General features: G+C 45.3%; 3 protein-coding genes across 7 annotated transcripts in view; 2 read left to right on the forward strand and 1 right to left on the reverse strand.

Annotated features, from left to right (window-relative positions):
* Positions 1–170: 170 nt before the first annotated feature.
* On the forward strand, positions 171–8,641 carry C5H11orf16 (chromosome 5 C11orf16 homolog). The gene is given in 8 exon segments (XM_054826893.1): positions 171–952; positions 2,162–2,366; positions 3,152–3,299; positions 4,467–4,695; positions 5,478–6,091; positions 6,093–6,140; positions 6,597–6,785; positions 8,509–8,641. Coding segments are annotated over 6 exon segments (1,353 nt in total). The 5' UTR covers positions 171–952; positions 2,162–2,199; the 3' UTR covers positions 6,744–6,785; positions 8,509–8,641.
* Positions 8,642–8,782: 141 nt separating this feature from the next.
* Positions 8,783–14,721, reverse strand: AKIP1 (A-kinase interacting protein 1). Its single transcript, XM_054826900.1, has 5 exons — positions 14,599–14,721; positions 13,945–14,022; positions 11,371–11,484; positions 11,001–11,051; positions 8,783–10,070 (listed from the first exon to the last, which is right to left on the reverse strand). The coding sequence occupies exons 1-5, from the start codon at positions 14,704–14,706 to the stop codon at positions 9,927–9,929; spliced, it is 495 nt and encodes a 164-aa protein (XP_054682875.1). The 5' UTR covers positions 14,707–14,721; the 3' UTR covers positions 8,783–9,926.
* A 2,000-nt stretch (positions 14,722–16,721) lies between these two features.
* DENND2B (DENN domain containing 2B) overlaps positions 16,722–23,161 on the forward strand; it is a 180,683-nt gene continuing 174,243 nt past the window's right edge. For 3 of the 5 annotated variants that reach the window (XM_054826883.1, XM_054826885.1, XM_054826881.1), the window contains exon 1: positions 17,792–18,263. The gene's annotated coding sequence lies outside the window, so the exon portion shown is untranslated. Of the gene's footprint in view, positions 16,915–17,791; positions 18,264–23,161 lie in introns of those variants that run through there. The other 2 variants (XM_054826884.1, XM_054826888.1) reach the window with 2 other exon arrangements.

Genomic DNA, 23,161 nt, shown 5'->3' on the forward strand with positions numbered 1-23,161 from the left:
TTACTAGGACTGCTCACACAATACACAGTATAAAGAGGGTTGGCAAGGTCTTGGCCTTGGGGGGAAAAAAATAAATACTGCAACAGAAATTTTTTGTGACTCTCACTGATAATGGTTGAGGTCTGGGGTGGTTTTCCCCGACCTCCCAGTCTGTTCTATACTATTGATGGTTTCAGCTGAGTGGTCTACCGTAGATTTAGGTGAAGATGAAGAGAGTTATCTTGTTTTTATAGCAGTGAATTGAAAAAAAATGCTACAAAATGTAATTAAGTATTTCTCCCTCCTCTGCACCCTCCCCTCCCCAAAAGTAAAAAAAGTAAAAAAAAGTTAACATTTGTTAAGGAGAAAATTAAGGTTAGGGATCACAGCAGAGATTAACAGGTAGATTTCTGCATTGTGTTCTGGTATGTTTTTGATAAGTGCTTTGCAGGAAAAGGGTAAAATTCATTAATCCTTCCCCTTTATTGCGAGAAGGGAAAAGTGTGTAAAGCAATTCGACCTCAGCTTGTCTCGGCTTCAACCTTTCTGCCTGCATTTCAAAGCAATGCATTTGTCACCCCCTGTGGTGGTGGACTGCTTTTTCTTTTTCTGAACTGTAGCTTTGTATGATGCTATTTTTTTCCCTGCAAAGTGGGCAGAAAGCCTAGAGGATACTGTGCCCTCTTAGAATCCCTACTCTGCCCCTGGAGTCTTTCAATGCAATATCTAGATCAACAAGGAGTTGAAAATTGAGCAGATGTGTGACAAATGGTTCTCTATCTAGTCATGTTCCACCAGTTTTTAACTGGTAAGGTCAGGATGTCCCATCCTGGCAGTAATGACCGTGGCAACCTCCGTAGCAACTAGGAAACACTGGCAGCAAATGGCTTCCTGTGTCGAACAGGAAAAAAAGGCAAGATTTCTGCAGTGGGACTAAATCCAAATTGACCAGATGTCGTGTTACCGATAGCTGGTAAGTTTGAAATGCTGCTGTGTCAAAATACTTGGAGTTATCCAGAAAAAAAAATACCTGTGTTGCGCAATTGCCTTTGTCAGTGCCTTGTTTTATGTACAAACGGGACGTGGCTCTTGGCGGTAACAGTGCTGAATGGGTTTAAAATGTGCTCTAATGTGGAATTGATAGCTGCATTTCTTTGCAAAGTATTACTAATTCCATCTCGTTTTGGTTTACAGTAGGGAAGTTTGCGTAGTTGTGAAACAAATGAATATATTGTGTTGATTTGCTGTCTTAAAGATACATTTTGCAGCAGTTAATCCATTCTTCTGGCTAGGTTTGGTGTCCTAGTTTTCTGAAATTATGTATATACAGGAGTCCTCATAAAAATGACTCCCAGATCGTATCTCTTCTCTAAGAGACAAAATAACATTTAAGCATAATATGAGTGCTTAAACTGTATTTTGTAAATCAGGCACTTAAAATTTATATGTTGCTGAATTTCCATGCAAATTTTACCCGAAGCATGCCAAACATTTCTAAGCAATATTTTAAAAAGGGGAAAAAAAAAAAAAAAAAGGAATGGAAGCTTGTCTACTACATCTTGTCAGATTACCTGAGATAGCATCACATCATCAATCTTACCGTGACAGCCTCTGAATAGTTATCACTTGTCAAATCTGAGCATCTCATTCTTTCTCATGGCAAGCCATAATCCTACTGTTACAGAACATGACAGGACAGCTGAAAGATCAAAATATTTCCTCTTAATACATCAGTACAAATAAAACAAGTAACAGACAACTGTAATCTAACATCAGGTTCAAAAATTGCCATGTTTACTCAGCTTGTCAACTTCAGCTGTAGTTTCTGTCTCAGCTTGTAAAATAGGGAAGGAGAATGTAGGTATAAGAAAGCAAGCTATGTGATACAGAGGGAAGCAAAAGTTGGAGGGAGGTGAAAGCTATTGCTTTCCTGGGGGTTTTCACAGCATTTCTGGTTTCCTTGGGTGTTTCTGTCCCTCTACCTGATCAGGATTTGGGTGACTGAAGATCACCGAAGTCAGTGATACGGGCTCATCTGACCAAACGCCACTCCGCATATTTGGAATTCATTATTTTAAATAAAAATAAACAATTCATAAAAGCTACTGTGTTCTTGAGATACACTGGACAGCATTTTCTTGTGTTGGAAAATGCCAGTGCATTGTCTCTTTTCTACCAACAGATCACAACTGAGTCCTGCAGGTAGCTGCTTTTGCGAGAATGGCTCGTTCGGCAGGGTTCCTGCCTACGGGTCACAGGTATTGCAGCGTGGTGCCAGCTCTGGACAAGCTCTCGTGCTCCAGCGTCACACCTGGTGTCAATCCCTGCTGCAGGAGCTCTTTTGTGGTGCATCCCGCCTGGATCGCCGAGCCTCTCACCCCCCAGAGGTAAAATCAAGTTCTTGTTTGAGGCTGTAATTTGTTCTTTTTCATGATATCTAATAGGATAAAACAGGCTGGCATGTCAGATTAATAAATTAGCAGCTTGAACATCATTTGAGCTTTCCCCTCTCCTGCACTGACAGTTTTTTAGATGGTATTAACTGAAGTGATTTGCTACCCTGGAGATGATGAAAAGCGACGCCTGAGTAAACCTCCTAGCAAAGAAACATTTCTTTAATATTATTTGGAAAAATAAAAGCGTCTTGCATTAGCAGCTGTCTTCTGTGAAATGTTTCTAATGCTTTATGACAGGGGATTTTTTTTTTTCCTGTTTTGAACTTGAACCTGTCATTAACCAGCAGCTTCATTGTTTGCTTTGCTACTTTTCTCTTGTTCCCTGAATGCCCCAGTGTAAACCATCAGCTACTGTGCTCTGCTGGAGATGGATCCTTTCTCCTGATGTTAAGGGTGGCATTGGCTTGCCATGTAAATGGCAAAGGTGCTAGTGCAGGTAATGCTGGCCCAGGATTCCAGCATACTCCTGTCTCACTTCCTCTAAACCCAAACCCAAAGAAATCCGGGTAAAACCAGGCACTGATGTTCTTTTCCCCAAGCGCAAGGAACTGGGCCAGCACAAGCAAGTTTTATATTTCTTTATATTACATGCTTTGGCCTGTGGGAGTGCTACAAAATGTGGTGGAGTGATCCCGTTCTTAAATCTTACAAGATTTTTTTTCATGACCTGCAGAAGCTGTTTCTCCCAGTGCCTGACCCTTTTTCTTTTCTTCAAGGTGCCACTGCCTCCCCTCCCCTGGCCCAGCATGGAAGAGGCTGAGCGCACCAGGGAGATCAGTGGGCTTAGGCTGCAATGTACCTGTGCTGGTGAGAGGGGAACAAGATGGATTTTACTACCGTGGTACAGTAAAAGAGGAGATAGAGGTGAGTGATGGTTGCCGTGCAGTAGTTGTGTGTATGTGTAACAGGGTGTCCTGCCCACCAGCAGTCCTCACGCACAACCTGAGTTTAGTGTAGCAGTTTTGATTTCAGCTGGTGCTGATGCTGGTGGTTATGTTGATTCATAAAGCTCCCGACATGCCTGATTCCAGGCTGTCCTCACCTCCAGCTGCCTGGCACACCGAGTGAGCCTCTTGCATGCTGCACAGCCTCGGGCACCAATAAATTAATAATGATCGGATCCTTGCTCTGCTCAGCTTCCTTTACTGAGTCCATTTCTAGGAGTGAGCAGGCGTGTTTCTGGGACCCTCATCTTGTGCAGAAGATGGGTTCCCCCCAAACTCCAAATTCCTGGTGAGAGTAGTGTTGTGCATCTTGCAAGAGCAGGCCCTCTGCTTCTGCTGGTGCTGGGCGTTGAGCCAGGCTCAGACAGCGCGGGTGCTGTTGTGAGTGGTGTACAGGCTACTGTTGTCTGTAGACACATAACCATCAATAACGCAGGAAAAGCGTTAGTGTTTTATGTACACACTTCCAGCTTGAGTCAGCTTCAGACCAATGGCTCGGTGTCTTTTCAGAAATGTTGGTGAAAGCTTTAATTCATTAGTTTGTTAGCACTTCAAACTTAACAGAAAAAAGAGCCTATTCTTTCTCAAGAACACGGAAGTACCTTGTTTCATTGTTGATGAAAAACCTCTTGCCAGGCCTTAATTTAAAAGAAAATAAAATTTCCCAACAACCCCCCCCCAAGAAGCAAAGCTAGTGGTGTATGTAATGAGGAAGGACTTGGGCATGACTGAAGAACAGGTCTGAACGCCTTCAGTGCCCCTCGTTATCTGGTGCACGTGGCGTGGTTTGTGAAATCCAGTTGCACTCTACCTATAGCTTTTTCTCTTGGGGAAGAACATACAGATCCTAGTGGCAGTGAATCTGTAGCCGTGCTTCGCTCAGCCTGCTTTCTGGTCAGCCTCACGTAGGTTTTTCTGGTTATCTCAACGCCGGACTGACACCACACACTATTTAGTTACTGTTCAGGCTTGCTTGGTGTTTTGACCTAGCCACATAGCCACAGAATGGCCTCCTGGTGAACGTTACATGTCCTGACACATTACAGACTGTTTTTCAGAGAAACTATTATTTTGTTCCTGGTAACAGAATGAAAGAGGCATGTTTCTGGTAGAGTTTGCCGAACCACTTGTGTCACATGGAAGCCATCCAGTGCGTGTGCAAAAAACAGCAAAGGATGACATCCTGGAATGTGTGAACGGGATGAAGCACTCCTTACTCCCTGGAGACAAAGTGCTGGCACCCTGGGAGCCAGATATGGCCAGGTACGGCCCAGGAACCGTCCTCACAGGCATTGAGACAAGGGACCCCTTACGAGGTAAGAGAGATGCTGCCTTTTCCTTCCTTCCTTCCTTCCCTCACTCCGGAACATGAGTGAGACTGTCAGGATAAACTCTTGTTGCAGTGCTACTGCCAGAGAAACACCTGTGTGCAGACTACAGTTTAGTGTTGCATAAAGCTTGCAGGAGCTGGTGGGACTTGCTGATGGACACCTGTGTGTAACCTCACCAGTCTGACCCTAAGGAAGTTGTGACCCATAAATATGTCATTTTCCGTGTCCGTGGATGTGCTGTTTCCTGTCTGCTCAGACAAGGCTGTGTTTGCCACGTGAAGGACAGTGGCCTTTTCATGAGGGATACAAGTGAGGCAGCTCTCAGGAAGCACCCATCTGTGCTTGAATGCTCACATTTGTACCAAATGGTACATCTGGGGGTGATTTTATCACCCGAATGTAGGAATTTCAACAGCTGATTCATTTTTCCCATGTCTGACAGTCAAGCTCCACTGACTTATCAAAATACTATTCTGGGAGCATTGCTGTTAACTTTGGCAGTAACAACAAAAGTTACTAAGTCAACATTTTCTTGTTCATCGGATGACAAATTGGGAGGAAAGATGCTGCCAGGCCTGATGTCACACCAACGGTGCCCCATCTGCCCATCCATGGCAGTATGGTAAGATGTTACAGGGAGGGATGATAGTTGATCCTGCCACTTGACAGTAGAAAGTACCTAAAGCTGCAAAGCCTGATCCATGTATGTGCAGTGCCCAGGCAGGGCATAAGCAACTGCTTATGGCTGCTACCTTTTCTCTCAACAGCCTCAGAAGATGAAGAAATTATGATCCAGTTCTGGAATGACAAGAAAGTGAAACTCCAGCGAGGTGTGGCTCTGTGGATCCCTCCTAGCCTGTGGGAGAGGATTGTAGAGATGATCCACATGCCCTTCACCAGCAGGGCGAAGCCCAGAGAAAGTCCAGATGCTAACTCTTGTACTTTTTCCTGCAGTCCTAATACAGCCTTGATTCCTGTTTGTGCTGTACATAGCCTTGCCAAGCACTGCGTGCTCTGCTCACCCTGCTGGCCACTTTTCCACTATCACTGTGATGGTATATGCTGTTCGTCAGCATATGTAAGGTGCATCTGCTGCTGCCATCCCCATGTTGATGCTTGGTGGCCTCTTCCATCCAGGTCTCTGGTCTTTCAGAGAGAAACTGAAGAGGCGGAGTCCAGCAGCAAGCCCTCTCCACACCTTCTAGAACTGGAAGGTCCAAACCAAGAACAACCAGCAGTTGTCGCAGCATCTTCCCCCTCTTCCGATTCAGAGTGGGACCTGGAACCGTTCCCCGCTAAGAGTACTGTGGTGGACAGTGCTGTTAACACAGAGTCTGTCTGTCTTGAGAAGTCCAGGCTAAAGGATTCTGCAAGACCAGAGGGGAAATACTGGAAAAGAAGCTACCACAGGTCCCATCCCAGTAGTTCAGGTACCTTTCAACCACCCTCACAGGGAAGAAGCAGCCAGAGAGAAATAACCACGTGTGTTCTGTGCCCCCTTCGTCTGGGCAGTGACTTTGCCTCTATAGCAGTATATTACAAATTTGCGTATCAGCCTTGGATACAATATTTCCCCCTCCCCAACATATCTGCTGCCTCACCTTGCGTGCTAGCTTTTCTTTTGGCAACTCATCCCATGGAAAACTACTGGGACAATGAATCTCATTTGGAACCACAGATATGCCTCTCTGAGTTTCTTCCACATCATTTTCCTGTGCTTTTTATGATGCTAACATCTTCATTAACCTTCATAGCTAGTCCATGCAGAATAAATCGCCTGAAATAATTCCTTTCAGGTTTAAAGCATATTTTCCTCTCTTCTGAAATGAATATTTCTCCATTTCAGTTCTGATTTCACTCTTAGATGTAATTTTACTCTTTCCCAGGACTCAGCAGCTACAGCAGCATATGTACAAAGGGCAAGCCGGAATCCAAAGCCATCTCTGCTGGGGACATGTCCCATGTTGCCCCAGCTAATTGGAGTGCAATGTTTGAAACCATCAAGCAGGCTCCCAGAGGGCAACTTAGAATGAAAGAAGTCTTAAGAGACCAAGATTTCAAGCCATCACTGGGGGGTAAGGTAATCTGCATTAATACTGTATTTATGTAAGCACACGGTTTGTTAGAATGGAAGAAAATATTCTTGTTGATGGTCTGGAGGTTGGCTAGAAAGATACATTGATCCTAACTTAACTGCTTGCTAAGGCCATCCATCGGTTTTGTGATAGGCAGGGAACTTCACTAATTAAAACAGAACAAAAGTCCCAAAACCCTAAGGAGGGGCTGAAGGTACTTGGTAAAATGGAAAAGATAATGCCATTAACTGTGTGAGCATTCAGCGATGCAGATTTCAGTTCAGAAACCTGCCAAATGCCCATTGACATCAACCCAGTGAAGTCCTTTGGAAGTAGGGACCTACGTGAGTGGCCCTGGAAATGGAAAGCTGTGACTGTCAGCAAAATCAAACACAAGAAAAGATTAAATATGGAAAGGTGCTGGGCTCTGCCAGTCACGCTCTGATAGTCACGATCTCTATCTCTGAAAGATAAAAGCAGATATTTTTAGTAAACAGTCTTTACTGAGTATCTTCTCTTACTCCCTCACAAGAAGCAAGCAGTTTAAACAGCAGATCCCTACCCTAAAGCTAGGGGATACAGAGCAAGCAAACTGGGTCACAGCTAGGAACACAGACAACACCCTGATTTTTAGGCCTGGTCCCCTCCTGCTTTAGAAAAACTTGAAAAAAGTCAGAACATGAATGCCAAACAGAAAAAGCCCAGAAAAGAGGAATAAAAAAGCTTGCAGGAGGAAGGGGAAGATGAAAGAGATTAGCAGGAGGAACAGAAACACTGCTCTACACAAGAGTACCAGGGGTACAATTAATAAATTATATATCAGAAATCAAATGCTCGGTCTTCTGTACCTTCATGCTTTTGCTACTGTGAGCTGACTTCAGAGTAAAACTTTGAACGTGCTAAACTTGCATGTTTTTCTTTAGGAGAAGATTAATCTGTTAATGACACGTCTTAGTGAACAGAGAATATACTGGAATATATCTTGTATTCTCACAATTATATGCATTAATTTCAAGCTGATGTCTATCAACTTATTAACCATATGGTTCCTACTTTATTATTTAAATAATCATAATTGCACACCTTTGTACTTGGCTTCCTAGGAATTTTTAGGCCAGTATGGAGCTCCAGGCAGACATGCTCTATGTTAGCAACTGTCACAGCTGTGCGCTGAAGTGACGTGCTTTGCCTTTTGGTAAAACTAAAAAGAAACTGAAGTGGCTTTATTCTAGCCCCAAACGCAGCATGAGTTACAGTAGTGGACACAATGTGGTTAGAGTATAATGACATACTTTTATTCCTGTGAAATAGCCCTTGGTGTTTTTAAACCCCGAAGATACACTGCTGCTCCTTGAGATAGCTGAAGCAGTTTTATCATGTAACAGAGACTGCATCAGAAGTAACTTGCAACAAACAAGCGAGAGCAGGCTTCCCAGAGGTGCTCTCTGTTGGGCTAATGTCCTCCCACTGCAGTCACCAAAAATCCTCCTAACTTCTAAAGGAGCAAAGTTTGGTCAAAGCCTAACAGCTTCTGAAAACCCTGTGGTCTTATTGTATGCTTCTGTGTTTCTGCAGTAAAGTTTGTACTAGTACAGAAATGAGACCATTATTAAAGCTACGTGAGGCAGAGGTACCTGTTTTACAGCCAGGAAAGCAGCAGTTACAAAGACACTGATGCTTTTTTTAGACTAGACTTCCAAGGGATTTGTTTTCTGTCCTCCAGGAAGAAGGTTTTGCAGCATCAGAAGAACAAAGACATAAAAGAGCAAGAAAGAAAACAGCGTCATATGATAAATGTAAAGCGACTTGCACAGGAGATGACAAACTTGACGATACAGACCATGTCAGAAGACGACAGGCAGAAAAAAACAGCAAAGAGCTCACTTGCAACAAAGCAGGGAAAGACATGATCAGGCTGAATTAAAAAAATGTACAGCTGATGAAGTTCAGGAGCTGAAATTTCAGGTAAACTGCTTATACTACAACACTGTTACATTATTAAGCACATCAAGTTCTGTTTTAGGTAGTCTCTCTGTAGAATATACTTATGGATAAACTGTAATTTTAATAACTGAGAAACTCCCATTTCCACCCATGTGGAATTTCAGCATCCTCATTCTTTACTCCAGGGTATTATATTAAATATCTAATTATTTGACTTGACTTTACAGTTCTGGAGAGATCAGGTAAAACAGTGTGAGCATTAAAAGCCTGAACAGCTGCACAGCCAGCATCTAATAAACCTTCAATTTGTCTACAGTTCTCTGGAGTCCACCAGAGGAATTCAGCATAGTGATTTCTTTTTGTAAAAAGCCAGAAGGAATGGAGAAACAATACAAACTGACAAACAAAAATAATTTTTTCAGGATTAAAGCAGAAGTAGCCAGAGAGTGAAGGACATGCTACTTAGATACAAACAACAACATGCTCAGAGATCCAGCATTCAAGCCACTGAATTTTACATTCCCATGAAAATTAACAGAAACCTTAATACCATCAGCTACAAAAAGATTACAGCTATATATAGGTCATCTCACTAATTCTAACTATGGAATCTGATCCTTTGGGAGAGATAAGCAGCCAGGGAGTCTCGTTAGTGGGACTGCTTATGTTTAAAGCATCTGAACTTGGCCATAAGCTGTAGCGTGCAGTTGCTCAGCAGTGCTTTTCCCCTGCAGGAAATAGGAGACAATTCAGGGTAGCTGCTCTGCCTTCTGTGGGCTGGCACTTATTTTAATGTACATACGTATTCGTGTCACATGGATCATGCTCTCTGTGGTCAACAATGCGACACGGATGTTCTGTCTGTGGAAAATATAAAAGAAGCTGTTGCCATAAAGACTAAATTATGTATTTTATTCCATTGATTGTATCTTTAATTATTTAAAGCATGAGAACCTGGAATTACAGTCACATAATTGGATTTAAGGCACACAATGTACAAATATTTATAAAATCAGTGTACAAAGTGGGCTGCATATAATTGCATTAAGTAGAAAACAAATATACAGGCCATAAAAATGGAGTCCCAAAGAGGAGGATACTATTAAAGTGCTAACAAGAAAAAGATATACATAGTTTATGACATGCATTAAAACAGCTTCATCTTTTATTCCCGTGATTGCCCAGAAACAGCAAACATCATAGAACAAAAGTTAAATCAACACTTTGTCCTGCGTCGACATCCACCACGTGGGTTTGTTGCACCATGTCCTCTGAGGTTGCTGTGACAGAATAGGTGCCAGGAGAAACTTCAATGTAGATGTCTTCAGAAGCCTGTCTGGTCTTTGGGGAGGTAGGAGGGGAAATAAGCTTCATTACTGTTTAGTCTTAGATTTCCCACAAAAATAAAACTTGAATTTGGGTAAAATTATATTTCAGTTCCTATATAAACATCCTAAGATTTTTTCAAAATACACAGGCAGCATGGACAAAACTGTAAAATGTTTCTGTCAATACAAAAATTAGCAAGTGCCATGTTTCTGTCAATACAAAAATTAGCAAGTGCCATACTCAAAGTATTTCATGTAATGTTTCAAGCAATGAAAATAATCAGCATGCTGTAATGTCTGCCTCACAAAAATGAAAGTTGCCAACCTAAATGGTTTTGAACATAAACCTGGAAAACATCCACACAACAAGGGTGCTCCCACTAATTTGTACTGTGGTGCAGATTCCATGTTTCTCATCTTTTGTGGCTTAGAAGTTCCTGAAATTGATTCGGTGAGGTGTTAGGCTTTGGAAGATAAAAAAAAAAGTTTTCTTCTCCTTGAGGAACAGGAGTCTTTAGAGAGAGTGCATGAGGGCCAAGCATAACTGGCTAAGCACTGCCACATCCTTTCCTCAGCACAGGGAATGTGGCAGGAGCACAAATGAGGTAAGACTGGAGAACTGCTGGATTATTGTTGCTGATGCAAATCACAAGAGCCTAAAGATTAACTACAGTGTTTGACGTTCTGTACCAGTCCAAAACATAAAGTAGACTCTTAACTGGTTCTGTGCCAAAATGCCACAATCTGGTTTATAATTAATTGTGCAAGTCTCTGTATGCCCATTCTACTGCCCACCTATACATATGTTAGGATTGTGAATGCACCACTGGTTAATCTTCTGTGCTATCACAGTCTCCACACCTGAGCACAAATTTTAAGCAGCTTGATGCAAAATGATAAATGCTATACCTCAATTTAAACCTTAAGTATTCTATAAACTTACACGTTGCTGGCAAGTTTGAGCTTGACTGGGTGCTACAGAAGTTTCAGTCCTCTGGAAAGAAGAAGACACTGTTTTGTAATGATACAACACAAAAGGCAAATTCAGCCCCTGAGAGAGGGGATGCTTTATGTCCATGAAATTTTCCCCTCCACAAAAGGACTGATATGACACTATTTGGTGCCACCAGAAGTTACTCTGCCTCCCCCCCACCCCACCAGAAGGCTCAGATCAGTCCAGGTGTTCATATGTCCATGATGTCAAACCACATACATTAGTGTAAGCAAGCATCACAGACACTAGATAGATAACAGTTCCTGTCCCATGGGAGGGAAGGAATAACCTTAAATCAAAACCAAAACCACCTACTCACCTCTTCCTCAGAGGATTCCAGCTCTGTTTCCCCAGCTTGCCTGCCATGGTATCTGCAGATGTGTTTGATTTCATGCTCTTTGCATTTACAGGCTGCCATGAAGCTATAGTACTTCTGGACAACAATAGAAACAGAGAATATTATGTGGAGAAGCATCAAAGCCACGCTCACAACTACTGCAATTAAAAGCAGAACTGCACAGCTACTGACCTTCTGTATTAATTGGCTGGTTTGTTCTTGTGTGAGGATGGTACAAGACTGTCAGCCCTGGTTTTATATGCCCGTGTCCCATACATAGGGACATACACAGGGCCTCTCTGACAGCTCAGAACTGAATTAATGAAAAAAATCAGAAGGAATGCTCTGGAAACATCTACCTGATCAGGCCCTTCAAGAAAAGCTTTGGTGGAAGAAGGCATAGTTTATGGGTCTTTAATAGGATGTATATGCAAGCTAGGTGCTTGGCAACCTAGCTAGTGAAGACTCTGTGCAGGAGCCATGCTCTAAAAGCAGAACATGTTAATACTGAAAAATGAGTTGGTGAAGAAGCTAAAGTTTCTTCAAGGCTGGTACCAGTAGCATAGTGGTTTTTGAGAATTGTAAGTCCACAGCAGCCCTTTTCTGGCTCCACAATAAAGGTATTTGAATCGTCCCCACGGCAAACAAAATATTTGAGTGCAGCTCTGCTGCCATCTGCTGTCACCACAGAACTCCTCCCAGGGTTACCTTTTTGATCACAGGGACCAAAAAGTTCCAAAATATCTATTTTATTTCACTTATGTTGTCCCTGTGTCTGATTGTCAAGACTAAACATAGCAAAAGCAAGGCCACTAGGAATTCTTATTTCCAAGTGTACTGCTGTGCTTTATTCCTTGAGGTTATGCACACATCAATAGATTTGGTTGTTTGTATTGTGGTTGACTGTGCAGCAACGTCCCAAAATACATCAGATACTCTGACCTATTGCATAACACTTCACAGAGCATCTCTGTATCACTGGAGGTGAGCTGGATTCTTTTACATGATGTCAAAGAGCAAAGAAATTAAATCAAACTTTTAGTAAGAAATGTGGGTAAACTTTGGTCTCTAAATAATTTTAAACAACAATTCTTAAATCATGTAATTTTAATCATTCGGACTCGGTGGCATCGAAGTGCCTAAATGGTTATGTTCAGCTGTAGATTTTTATTTACGCTTTGTAAACTTTATCTGTGAACTTGCGGGTGTGAGCATTCATTTCCCCTTCCCCCTTATGACTCTTCTCTACAGAAGATGACTTGCAGCAGCACTGTCCTGGCTGATGCACAAGTATGGAAGTCACCCACTGCTTGTTCCACTCTTTTACAGACTCCTAACAGGACACAGGATGAGTCTCTATACGTTGTTACATTTTTGTTTCATCTTGTGTAAAACTCTATTCTGCTGGAGTTGTTCTAAGATTAACCAGGTACTGTGCATTGTGGTGCTTTGAATGATAAAGGAGTGGCTTAAGAGCTAATGGTCTGGTGTGTGTTGAACTACTAATTTAATTAAAGACCTAGCCTTTGTTATTAACACTGCCGACAACAAGCTCCCCGCTGCCTGATGATAACTGACCCCAAAGGGCACAGATGATGTAAACTGTGATGGACTTTTCAGAGACTTTAATGTAGTAGTCGGGCTGCAGAGCTGTACTTGCAAGGACAGGCTGGCAGAGCTGGGCTCCCAGTCCGTCTGCCACCCAGCTGCCAGGGTGCAAGCACAGCTGTTACACCGCAGTTTCACAGTGCGTGCGTGCCAACGTGAAAGCAGTGGAGCTGCGCGTCTGTGTGCCGTACCTCAATTTCTACCTATCACAAATAAAGATACGGTGCTGCTCAGAAAACCTGAGCCTGTAATGCGGTAGGAACATCTCAAATCAAGTTTGCTTAAACAATATAAGACACGTGAGATTCAAGCATTACAGATGTAAAATGGGAAGGTTAACTCTTGAATTCAGAGTGAACACGTGGCAGAAAGCAATGTCTTTGCTTGAGATTCAAACTCTCCCTTACTTCTGCCACCCGCAATGCACTGACTCGATCAGCGAGCACAAGCAGTTCGTGGTTGCATGATCAAAACAAAGGGTTACTCTGTTGTAAAGCCATTCCGCAGCAGAGGTACCTCGCAGCGCTGGAAAAACCTCTGTACGTGTGACAGTGGCTGCCACAATAAAATTTGTCATGTCATCTGATGTTTCTGCCTCCTAACCCTATTGCCTTTCCACCAAGGAGTGGAGAAACCCTCTGCTGAACTCTGTACTGGTCTGCTGGTACTCTCTACAGAAAATGCTGATATTGCTGTTTATCAGCCAAGGTGGTACCTGTGGGTCAGTGTAACACTGGTGAAACCTACTGTCACCTACCACATGATGGCAAATGCCCCAAACTTCTTAATCTAGGCCAGCATCACAGGCTCACTGGCTAAGCTCTTGCCATGCAATGAGCAAAATGCAAGTCTAATTTTTTTCAGTTTTAGCAAAAGTAGTGCAAACAGGCCTCTGACAGGCACATCACAAACATTCTCCTTTGCACGGATCTGGGGGTTAAACCTCACCTCACATTCCTTTGTAGCTTGATTCATCAAGTTCACTATTGAGGCAAATGCTGCACTAAGACGTTCTGAATCTTCTTCCTGCAATTAAAGACATTTTTTGTAACTCATGATGTGCTGCTTGTTGCTTCAAGGTAGAAAGCATCAGGTGATTCAATAGCAAAGTACTCGCTAGTGCGAGGCTGTGTCCGGGGTGAAAGTCACGTGCGGCCCACCGCTGTGGTGCTTCGCTTTAATGCGGCGTGCACGCTGGCCTTCCAACACCCCCAACGTGCACCAGGCACCACGGAGGCACTTGCTACGCCCAAGACGGAGCAATTGCCTGGCTCCGCTGTCCTGCAAGGCACTGGCAAGTCATGTGTCAGTGCCCTCAAACCTTTCAGGCTGGCTTTGCCTAGATAAAACGCGGAGGCAAGTAACCAAGTGTGAAACTGTTCTACGTATTTGAACATACCTCTAGCTCATTAAAGCACATATACGGCTCGGTCCCACGCGTATACACGCACATATATATATATATATGCACACACACACTAGGCCTCTACAGGACACGAGCTATCCTGCCACCATTTAAGGACGCAGCCCCTCGGCGCTTATTTATTTTGCTGCTTTTGCCGGCACGGCCGCCCCCGCCCCGCCGCCGCCCGCAGCACTGACCGGGGCCGAGGCCAGGAGCCGTCCCGCCGGCCGCCGCCGCCGCCGCCGCGCCCGTTCCAGCACAGCGCGCGCCAGCGCCGCCGTCCGCCCCGCACGCGCCGCCTCCATCCCGCCGCCGCGCGCTGTCACAGTGCGCACGCGCCAGTGCCCCGGCCAGCCCATCCCCACCCAGTCCTCGTCCCCGCCCACGCCCACACCCCCGCCCCGCCCCCACCCAACCCACCCCCCCCCTCCGCTGCCGTTAGGGGGCGCCACCGCCCCGCCGGTTCTGCACCTCCCCGCCCCGCCCCGCTCGGTGGCCGCGGGGCAGATGCTGCCGGGCGCCCGGTCCCGCGGAAATGTTGCGGGTTTCTGTTTTCTCCTCACGCTACGACCCCCGGGCTGGGTCCGTGCCCTGCCCTGAGGTAAAGCTGCCGCCCCGGGAGGGGGAGGAGTGTCCGGACAGGCTTTCCGTGAGCTTCCCTCAGCGGCGCCGCTCCTGGTGGCGGCGGGTCTGTGGGTCGCTCGGGTGCTGCTCCGCGGCTGTCCCCGCCGGGCGACGACGGGGAAGAGGCGAGAGAAGTCGGAGGGCGCCGATCCGGCTCGGCTGGTGCCGGCGTGCCCGGAGAGTTTCTCCCCGTGGTCTCTGTACTGGAAAGCGGTACTCCCTAGGTTTTTTAAAAAACTTATGAGGTACAAAATAGCAATTACAGTATGTAGCAACGGTTGGCTGAGTGAAACAGGTATTGGTAAGAGGGTATTGGTACTCCCTAGGTTTTTCACAAAATTTATGAGGTACAAAATAATAATTACAGTATGTAGCAGCGGTTGGCTGAGTGAAACAGGTGTTAGTAAGAGAGCAGAGCACCAGGTGAGCAGCCAGGTCAGACCGCCTGCAAACTATCCCTGCATCTGCTCTCAACAAGAAAGCTCTTTTGCTTTGGTTAGTAGAAAGCAGAAAGCATTTTGGCCTACTGCAAGCAGGATTTGCCAAACAAGCAAATTTTCTCCCTGGAAGCTGCTTCTGGCCCAGGAGGGTTTTCCAGCAGGGCAGCGTGTGTGTGTGTGTGTGTGTGTGTGTGTGTGTGGCCTTCGTCAGCCCCGCAGTGTGCAAGGCTGTGCTTTCTGCTCAGAGCTACCAAACAGGCTTGGAAAGTGACTGTGGCTATGTCTAAATTAGAGCTGCTCTGTGCCTTTGCTAACCCCCCCTTGTGCTGAGGTGACAGGAGGAAGGGCAAAGTAAGAACAGAAACTTTTAAGTGCGGTATGGCCAAGGTTAACAAACAGACCTGATTTTTCAAGTCCTTCCTTCTTGTTTGTGGAACTTTGCTAGCTGTAATCTGTTTGGCAAGCAAGAAAAATAATCCTCTCCTAGTTTACATTTTATTATCATCTTCCAGTTGCTTAACCAGAGCAGCAGCCAGCTCCTGTAATAAACAAGCCCTTCACAGGCTGCTTGTTCATTAAAATATTGAAGGCCCCAATTCAGTGTTCAAATACAACTTAATTTTAGGTTGGGTCTCCTGTAGTCAAAGGAAAATCTAGGCAGTTGCCAAGTTGCTTGAGGTCTGGGGGACTGAATGCAACATAAATGGGGGAGAAAAATAATATTTGGTAAAAGCAATATTAGCATGTTTGAGATGTTTGTTTGATGTGCTGGAGAAGCAGCCAGAATAGATTGGTTCCTGCTTAATTGGAAGTTGAGCATCTTTCTTTGAGCATCATTCCTTGTTATCACTGGTCTCCTGGAGAGGTGGATGGGTTTGCTATCTTGCTGCACTTGTAAAATATACTTGAAAAGGCCCTCCTATGTCATTTTCATAACAAGGAAAGAAAATTGTATTAATTTTATGTTCCTGCCAGGTACTCGTAGCGGTAGCTTGTTGTTCAGGAGGTAAATTATTCCTTGTGTGTTGAAATTTAAAATCCTACCATTTTTTGATGTTCAGTGACACAGTACTCCTTTTGCAGCTGAGTAAATACATCTGTCTCAAGAAGGCTGACAGCTGAAATAGCTTTTGCTTTGAAATACACATTCACATCAGAATCCAGATGAGAGTTACCCTTACTTCCTGTGCATTCACTCTTTTGAAATATAATGGTGGTTTGTGAAATGCTGGACATTTACACCAGATTTCCCTTGTCGTGTGGGATGACAGATCAGAATATCTCAAGACAATATATCTTACTTTGTTGACGAGGTGCAGAAAGCCAAGAATAGTTTATCCTGAGTACTCTGCTCAGAGGTTCAGAGAAGTATCCTCGTGTAGGAAAGCTCATAAGCATTTGCCTAATGCTGAGCACCATTTTGGTTCCATTTCAGTCAATGGAAAGAAAGTAAGTACGTGCTTAAAGTTCAAGAAATGTGCAATGCTGCAATTTGTATTTCTAGTTGCAGATTACATGTCACTTTATTTTTCTTCAGTTCCTATTGTCATTTGGTTAATATATTGTGAAGTGACTTGTTCTATAAGTGCTAACCCAATACTTCAAGATTTAGGTGCATTTTGCAGTACTGATGATTCTGCTAACAGCTAGCATCCTGTCTCTTTTGTACGGTTTTAATATCAAATGTCTTGTGCGGGTTTCTCATCTGTTAAACCCACAGCAGACGGACAGGCGTGCCAGGGAGCTGGCCCCTATGATGCTGTTTGTGGCCCGAGTGGAATGTGTGCTTTATCGCTTGTGCCACAGAGAGACCTTCTGCGCTCTGGTACGCGCATTGCCTGGTGTCCTAGCATGTGAAGGCACCCCGGGTGGGGCACCTCAGGCTCCACTCCCCAGGGAGCAGAGCATTACAAAATCCCTGTCAGTAGCTGGTCCTAGTAGGCTGGATTTGAACCGTGGTACCCAGAATAAAATTCAGAGGCATGCCGCCGCCTCCCTCTCGCCCTTTTCTTTCTCCACAGGTACTGTTCCTCTGAAGCTACCCCGGGAGCTTGGAAAACGCGGCCGAGCGCCACGGGCGTCCCGCCGCCCCGGGGCTCGCCCATCCCCGGCGCCCTGATTGAAACCATCTGATCGGCGCCCGAGCGCAGGAAGCGGCCGCACGCTCTCCTCCTTCCTTCCTTTCTTCCCTGCAAGCGGCTCCGCGCGGAGAGGAGCCCAGCACTCATAGTTTTTTAAATAAAAAATAAGCCGTATCGCTTCCCGGGGTAGAGGGAGGAGGAGGATTGTCATTCGGGGGGCTCAGTTCTCCCCTCCTCCTTCTCTGCCCGTCGCATCTCCCCGCGGACCGGGTCGGTCCTGCTCGGCCCCGGCGGGCTGCTCCCCTCCCTCCCGCCTGGCGAGGACCCGGCTTTGGGGCCGTGGGGGGCGGGCGGCGCCCACCCCTCCGCGGGGCCGGGGCTGAGCGCTGCCGGCGGGAGCCGTGGCTCGGTCGCCCGGGGCTACCCGGCCGCGGCGGGGCTGCAGCCCGGGCCGGGCTGCGCTGGGGGAGCAGGTTTCTTTGTTGGCTGCCGGGTGACTGGTTCCCATTAATCTCCCGCACTGGCCGTGGCCGTCTCCACTTCCTGCCTTTGCATACTTCTCTCTCCCTCGATCTCAGTCCCTTCCCTCCCCTTTCCCTCCCCCCTTTCTTTCTTTCTTTCCCTCTTCCCAGCTTCTCCAAAAAAGCTACAACCGCCCGGGCTGCGGGACGGGGGCTGCAGGCGTCTGGCGGAGGGAGCGCATCCCTGCGCGCCTCGGTAAGGGCCGGGGAGCCGCGCTGCCGGGTCGGTGGTCGTCTCTGGGGACCTGGGCAGGGGAGCGGGGCTGGGGGGAGAAACGATTGATCGTGCTCCGGCTCGCCGTCCCTGCGCCCTGCGAGCCGCCCGCCTCCCGGGAGCAGGACGGGCCGGGGATGCGCGGCGGCGGGGGCTGCCCGGGCCCTGGGGCTCCCCGAACAGCGGAGCCCCTGCGGCAACGGAGCCTCCGGCGGCTGTGCCAGTGCAGGCCTGCCCCGCGACCCTGGCGGGGGTCCCTGCCCTGCCCGGGGGGAGCGCAGATGGGCGCGGGGTCTTTGCGCACGGGCGGAGCGGGGGTTCGGTGCTCCCGCGCCGGTGCGCCCCGTGCCGCCGGTGCGCCCCGTGCCACCGCCGTGCCTCGCGAGACGCTGCTTCTCGCGTGGGTGGCGAGGGCAGAGGCACCCCGGAGGGACAGAGCCCAGGTGACGGCCTCGGCGGGACCGGCTTAACTATAACCGGGCTGGGGAGCCAGCCTGCCAAGTGTGGGGCTCTGATCTGGAGAGAGACAGGGAGCTGTGGCACTTCTTTCCCTTTCTAGTGCCCACTGGCATCGTCTATCCAGCCGGCTGTAACGTGTGCATGCATGTTGAAAAGAGTAGAGGAGCCACCTGGACTCTGGCGGAAGACTTTAGGATCCCAAGACAGATTTAGCTGAAGAGCTAAGGGAGCTGCTTCAGCAGTTCACTTTGTGGGAAAATCAGATGTACTGCTCTTGGCTTGGTACCAAGCATTTGCTTTACTGAAGAGCAGCGGGTCACCGCAATCAAAGAGTAGCAGCTACATGAGAGAGCATCCTTATGTTTACTCCGGTTTTATCACTCAAATGCACTTTGTATTTTAGTAGTCAAGCTAAATGAAGCAGGATGCATACTATTATTGCATGGAGTATCTCAATAGCAGTGTTTGCTACACCCATGTTCTACTCTTGCACTGACTTTGAGGAATAGGTTTTCTTTCCTTTTTATTCTGAGTAGACAGTCTTTAACTTCAGCCAGATATTGAATAATCCAGTAAAACCTGCCTAAAATGATCAAAACTTGTGGAAGAGCAAGCATGAAACTCTTAGTCATTGTCTGATTTCTGATGATGTAGAGTAGGGTGAATTGAAGTGAGGTTGATTTGCCTTTGAGGCTTGATAATGTTTTGATTATTTGTGATTAATATATAGTCAGTAGATGAAAATATTCCATATAGTGGAAGGGTAAGTTAACAGAGCAAAAGTGGAAATATTTTATGTTTAAGGTGAAATTTGAGAAAATCATGTATATTTTAGGAAGGTCAAAATTTAACTTTCATTTTGATGATTGGGTTATGCAGGTGGAGTAGTGGAAATCTGTTACCAGGTTGAAGGGTGAGAATAAGATTTATGGCTTTGACTGTTCATTTTCCCCTTGCTTTAAGGATAGTTATTTAAAGGACAACTGCAACACATTTAAGCAGTTATGATTACTTTATCAAGTTACCTAAGAATATAGTCAAGCACCTTTTAAAGCTAGCTAGAGTCTATACACTGTTTAGAGTGACTAGACTGATTGGGAACTGCCATCTTTGTTTCTGAGGTGGAACCATTTACCTCTGAGAGTATGGAGGAGTGGGGAGCAGGGCTCCTTGGGAGCCAGTGATATGGTGGGTGGTGCAGGGCCTCACTGGGGCACAGAATCTGTCCTGCTCCTAAAAGCGTATAGCATATGTTCTCCTCTCATATGCAGAAATAAGAGTCCTGCCTGGCCTGGCTTTCTTCTGCTCCCTTCAGGGTGCTAAACTCCCCCAGCCAGCTTGCTCAGTGTAGTCACTGCCGTTCCTGGTGCTGGGAAGGAGAGGCGCCTTCTGTCCTCTCCTACCCTTACAGCACATTTGTGCTGTGGCTGCCAGAATTTGATCCAAGGAGCTCAGGACCAAGCATTGCTGTTTCCCTTTAAGCAAGTGACTTTTAACATATAGTGTAGCTCTTTAAAGAGCGTGTGACCCCTTATTATTGGTGACCCTGTAAACCATTGTGTAATCTGTTGACTGTAACGTACCATGCCAATTTATTCTTGGTTGGGAAGTCTTGCCAAAGACTTGATGGAATAGCATGACTTTATCCACTTTATTGTTTTCATTGTGTTTCATAAACATCTAAGACCCTCTGGGAAGAATCACTGGGGCGGCTGGGCCTCCTTTTTTTAATTGCTGGTTAAATAAATGTTGCCAGTTTAAAAAAAAAAAAAGTGGTATGCAGGATCTCAGAATGCCTGGAACTGCTAAGCATTCATGTTTAGGAAGCAGGACTATTTTTAGTGTAGGGGCATTTAAAGAAATGATATTAGCCCCTTGTGAAGAGGTCACTGTGAAGTGCGCTGAAGAGCCTGCTTTTAACTGGAGAGCAAAACCAAGTTTCCCACAGTTGAATAAAGCTAAAGAACCAGATTTGTACTTTTCCCACTTAACTGAAGAGGGAGAGGATGGACTTTTTGTTAGTTTACAGTAGTAGGAGTGAGGAGGCACAAATTCTTATCATACAAAAAAATATAAAATCCTGGTCTTGGTGAGACACTTGGCTTTCTGATTCCCTCCAGTGAGTGTCTGCAATGGAGACGTAGGACTGGAAGACATTTAACACTTTCTGAGAAGGGCTGGGAACTGGCAGCTGAGAATATGGCATATCCCTTAGGATCTGTTTTTGTGGGAGGTCAACTGGCTGCCAACTGTATCTATAGATAAAAGAACTGGGGTAAAACTTAAAAAAAAAAGCGCAAAAAGCATTGGTGTTGAGAAGTCAAGGTGATTTGGGATCCTAAATCAATTCTGAATATGGGACTGAGGTTGCTAAATAAATTACTTTGGATCTAGAGAAGACTTTCCTCAACTCATCTGCCCAGAAGATAGAAGTACTTGCTTTTGATGGCTTAAGAGAATGTGGTTTAAGTCAAAGTTACCACAGTGTGCTAGACCCATCATGTAGTCTATGGGGTCTTGAGTAATCTAGATACAGTTAATGTAACCCAGTCTCTTACAGGGCAGAGGACCAACATCTGGGCTGATCAGACTTTCAAAATGTATCAAATGATAGCTGAGTCAAGTCGAGTGTCGGTCCAAACCTCATTGATGTCTTGTTTAACATAAATTCAGTTTAGATTACGAATTACTTCCCCCCCCCCCCCCCCCCCAATGCTGAGTGCCACGTGTGTTAGTTTTGTTTCTATGCTGTAAAGTGTGTGCAACTGTTGCTTCTCAGATTTTTTTTTTAGTCTGCAGTTGGGATTTAGTTGGCAGTGCAGATAGAGGCAAGTTTGGGGAATTGAATCCAAATATTTACATTCTCAATTTGGCCTAGTCCTTGTGCTTGTAAACACTCATAGTCATACTGAACTTTGGTGAGGTTATAAGTGGCTTTGCCAAGCCTTGGAGTATCACACCCTACAAGACCTGAAGTTCCCCCTTTTGGAAAAAGTTTTGGATATGTTTTTCAGGTGTACATACATCAGCTGAGAGCTAGTACCTTTCACTCTTACCCCTAATCCAACTGCAAAATCTTTTCCTGTATCTTGCTTCTTTTTCATGTAGAAATGCGTTATGCTGCTGAGATGTGTCAAGTTAAATATCATGGAATAGAAGTCCTGCCCACCTACGAGGTGCTGCACAGACTCTGGAAATCTTGGTCTCCTGCTGCTCTAGAGCTCTGCCCTGGTAGAGGGGGGCTGTGGTGAAGATCCTCCTCCCTCCATAGCTACCATTTTCCTGGTCCTTGCTATTTGGGTGTGCAGCAATAAAGTTCAAGGACTGATTTGAACAATGGGGATGTTTCCTCATGGAGAATCAGATTTAAGTCTTCTTTTCATTCATATAGGCTTTGAACAGCAGTCAGATTTTGTTCGACAGGGACTGAGCTTGAAAGTTTTGTTCTGCATTAGCAATTGAACTTTCTGAAGTCCACGTGACCACAAACCGTAGCGACAGGGATCAGCTAGTACATTAACATTTCATGGCCAAAACACCCTCTTGTTTATCCAAACAACAATGCCTTTCTATTTGGGTCTGTTGCTGTTAACCAGAGTTTGAAATCAGATAGTTTAGTTGCAGGGAGCTGGAGACTATAGATAAAGGTGATTGAGTTGCAATGAGTTATAGTAAAAGTTCCTACTCATCAGTTGAGGTCTGTAACTTTGTATTCTTAGCTAACCTAGTTTGGAAGATGACTGCATTAGCTTAATCCACAGTGAACATGTTTAGAGTAACCTAACTTTGTTTTCTGTCTAGAGGATATACCCAGATGGTTAGAACTGTTCAGGTAAATGAATGGCATAATTCATACAGTCAGTGCTTTTGATACGTTCAGCTGTAAATTTCTGACCTTGCAGATGTGTTTGTTAGGTTGAGGAACATAGGAAAAGAGTAGGAGTTCATTTTTAATGCCACTTTTCACTATTCTTTGAAGATATGTTTGTCTGAGCTGCATCTATCTGCTGAAAACTGGTCAGCTGCTGCAGTGTAGCTAAGACTTCAGTGAATTTGTGCAAATGGGGAAGTCTGTAAGAACACACTGAAAGCACAGTGAGTTTTTGTCAGAAATACACCCTGTGTGTATTGCACACACAGGAACGGGATGTTATTTCAGTTTATCTATCTCCTAATTTCTCTTTAAAATGAAGACATAAAAATGCTTGATGTATGAACATTTAGTGTTAGCACCAGTGCCAACACAGGAAACCAGGTCTTTGAGTTGAAATGTTTAACTCCCACGTTATTAAAAACGGTCGTTGTGTGAAGTTTTAATACTATTATTCATTTCATCATTTTGATGAGGTTGTCACACTGAATTAATGGTTTGCATTTTTTCCCCTTAAAAAAAAGATTAGTTGTCTTCATGGGACATCCAG

The sequence above is a fragment of the Grus americana genome, chromosome 5, assembly GCF_028858705.1.
Source record: "Grus americana isolate bGruAme1 chromosome 5, bGruAme1.mat, whole genome shotgun sequence".
Lineage (NCBI taxonomy): Eukaryota > Metazoa > Chordata > Aves > Gruiformes > Gruidae > Grus > Grus americana.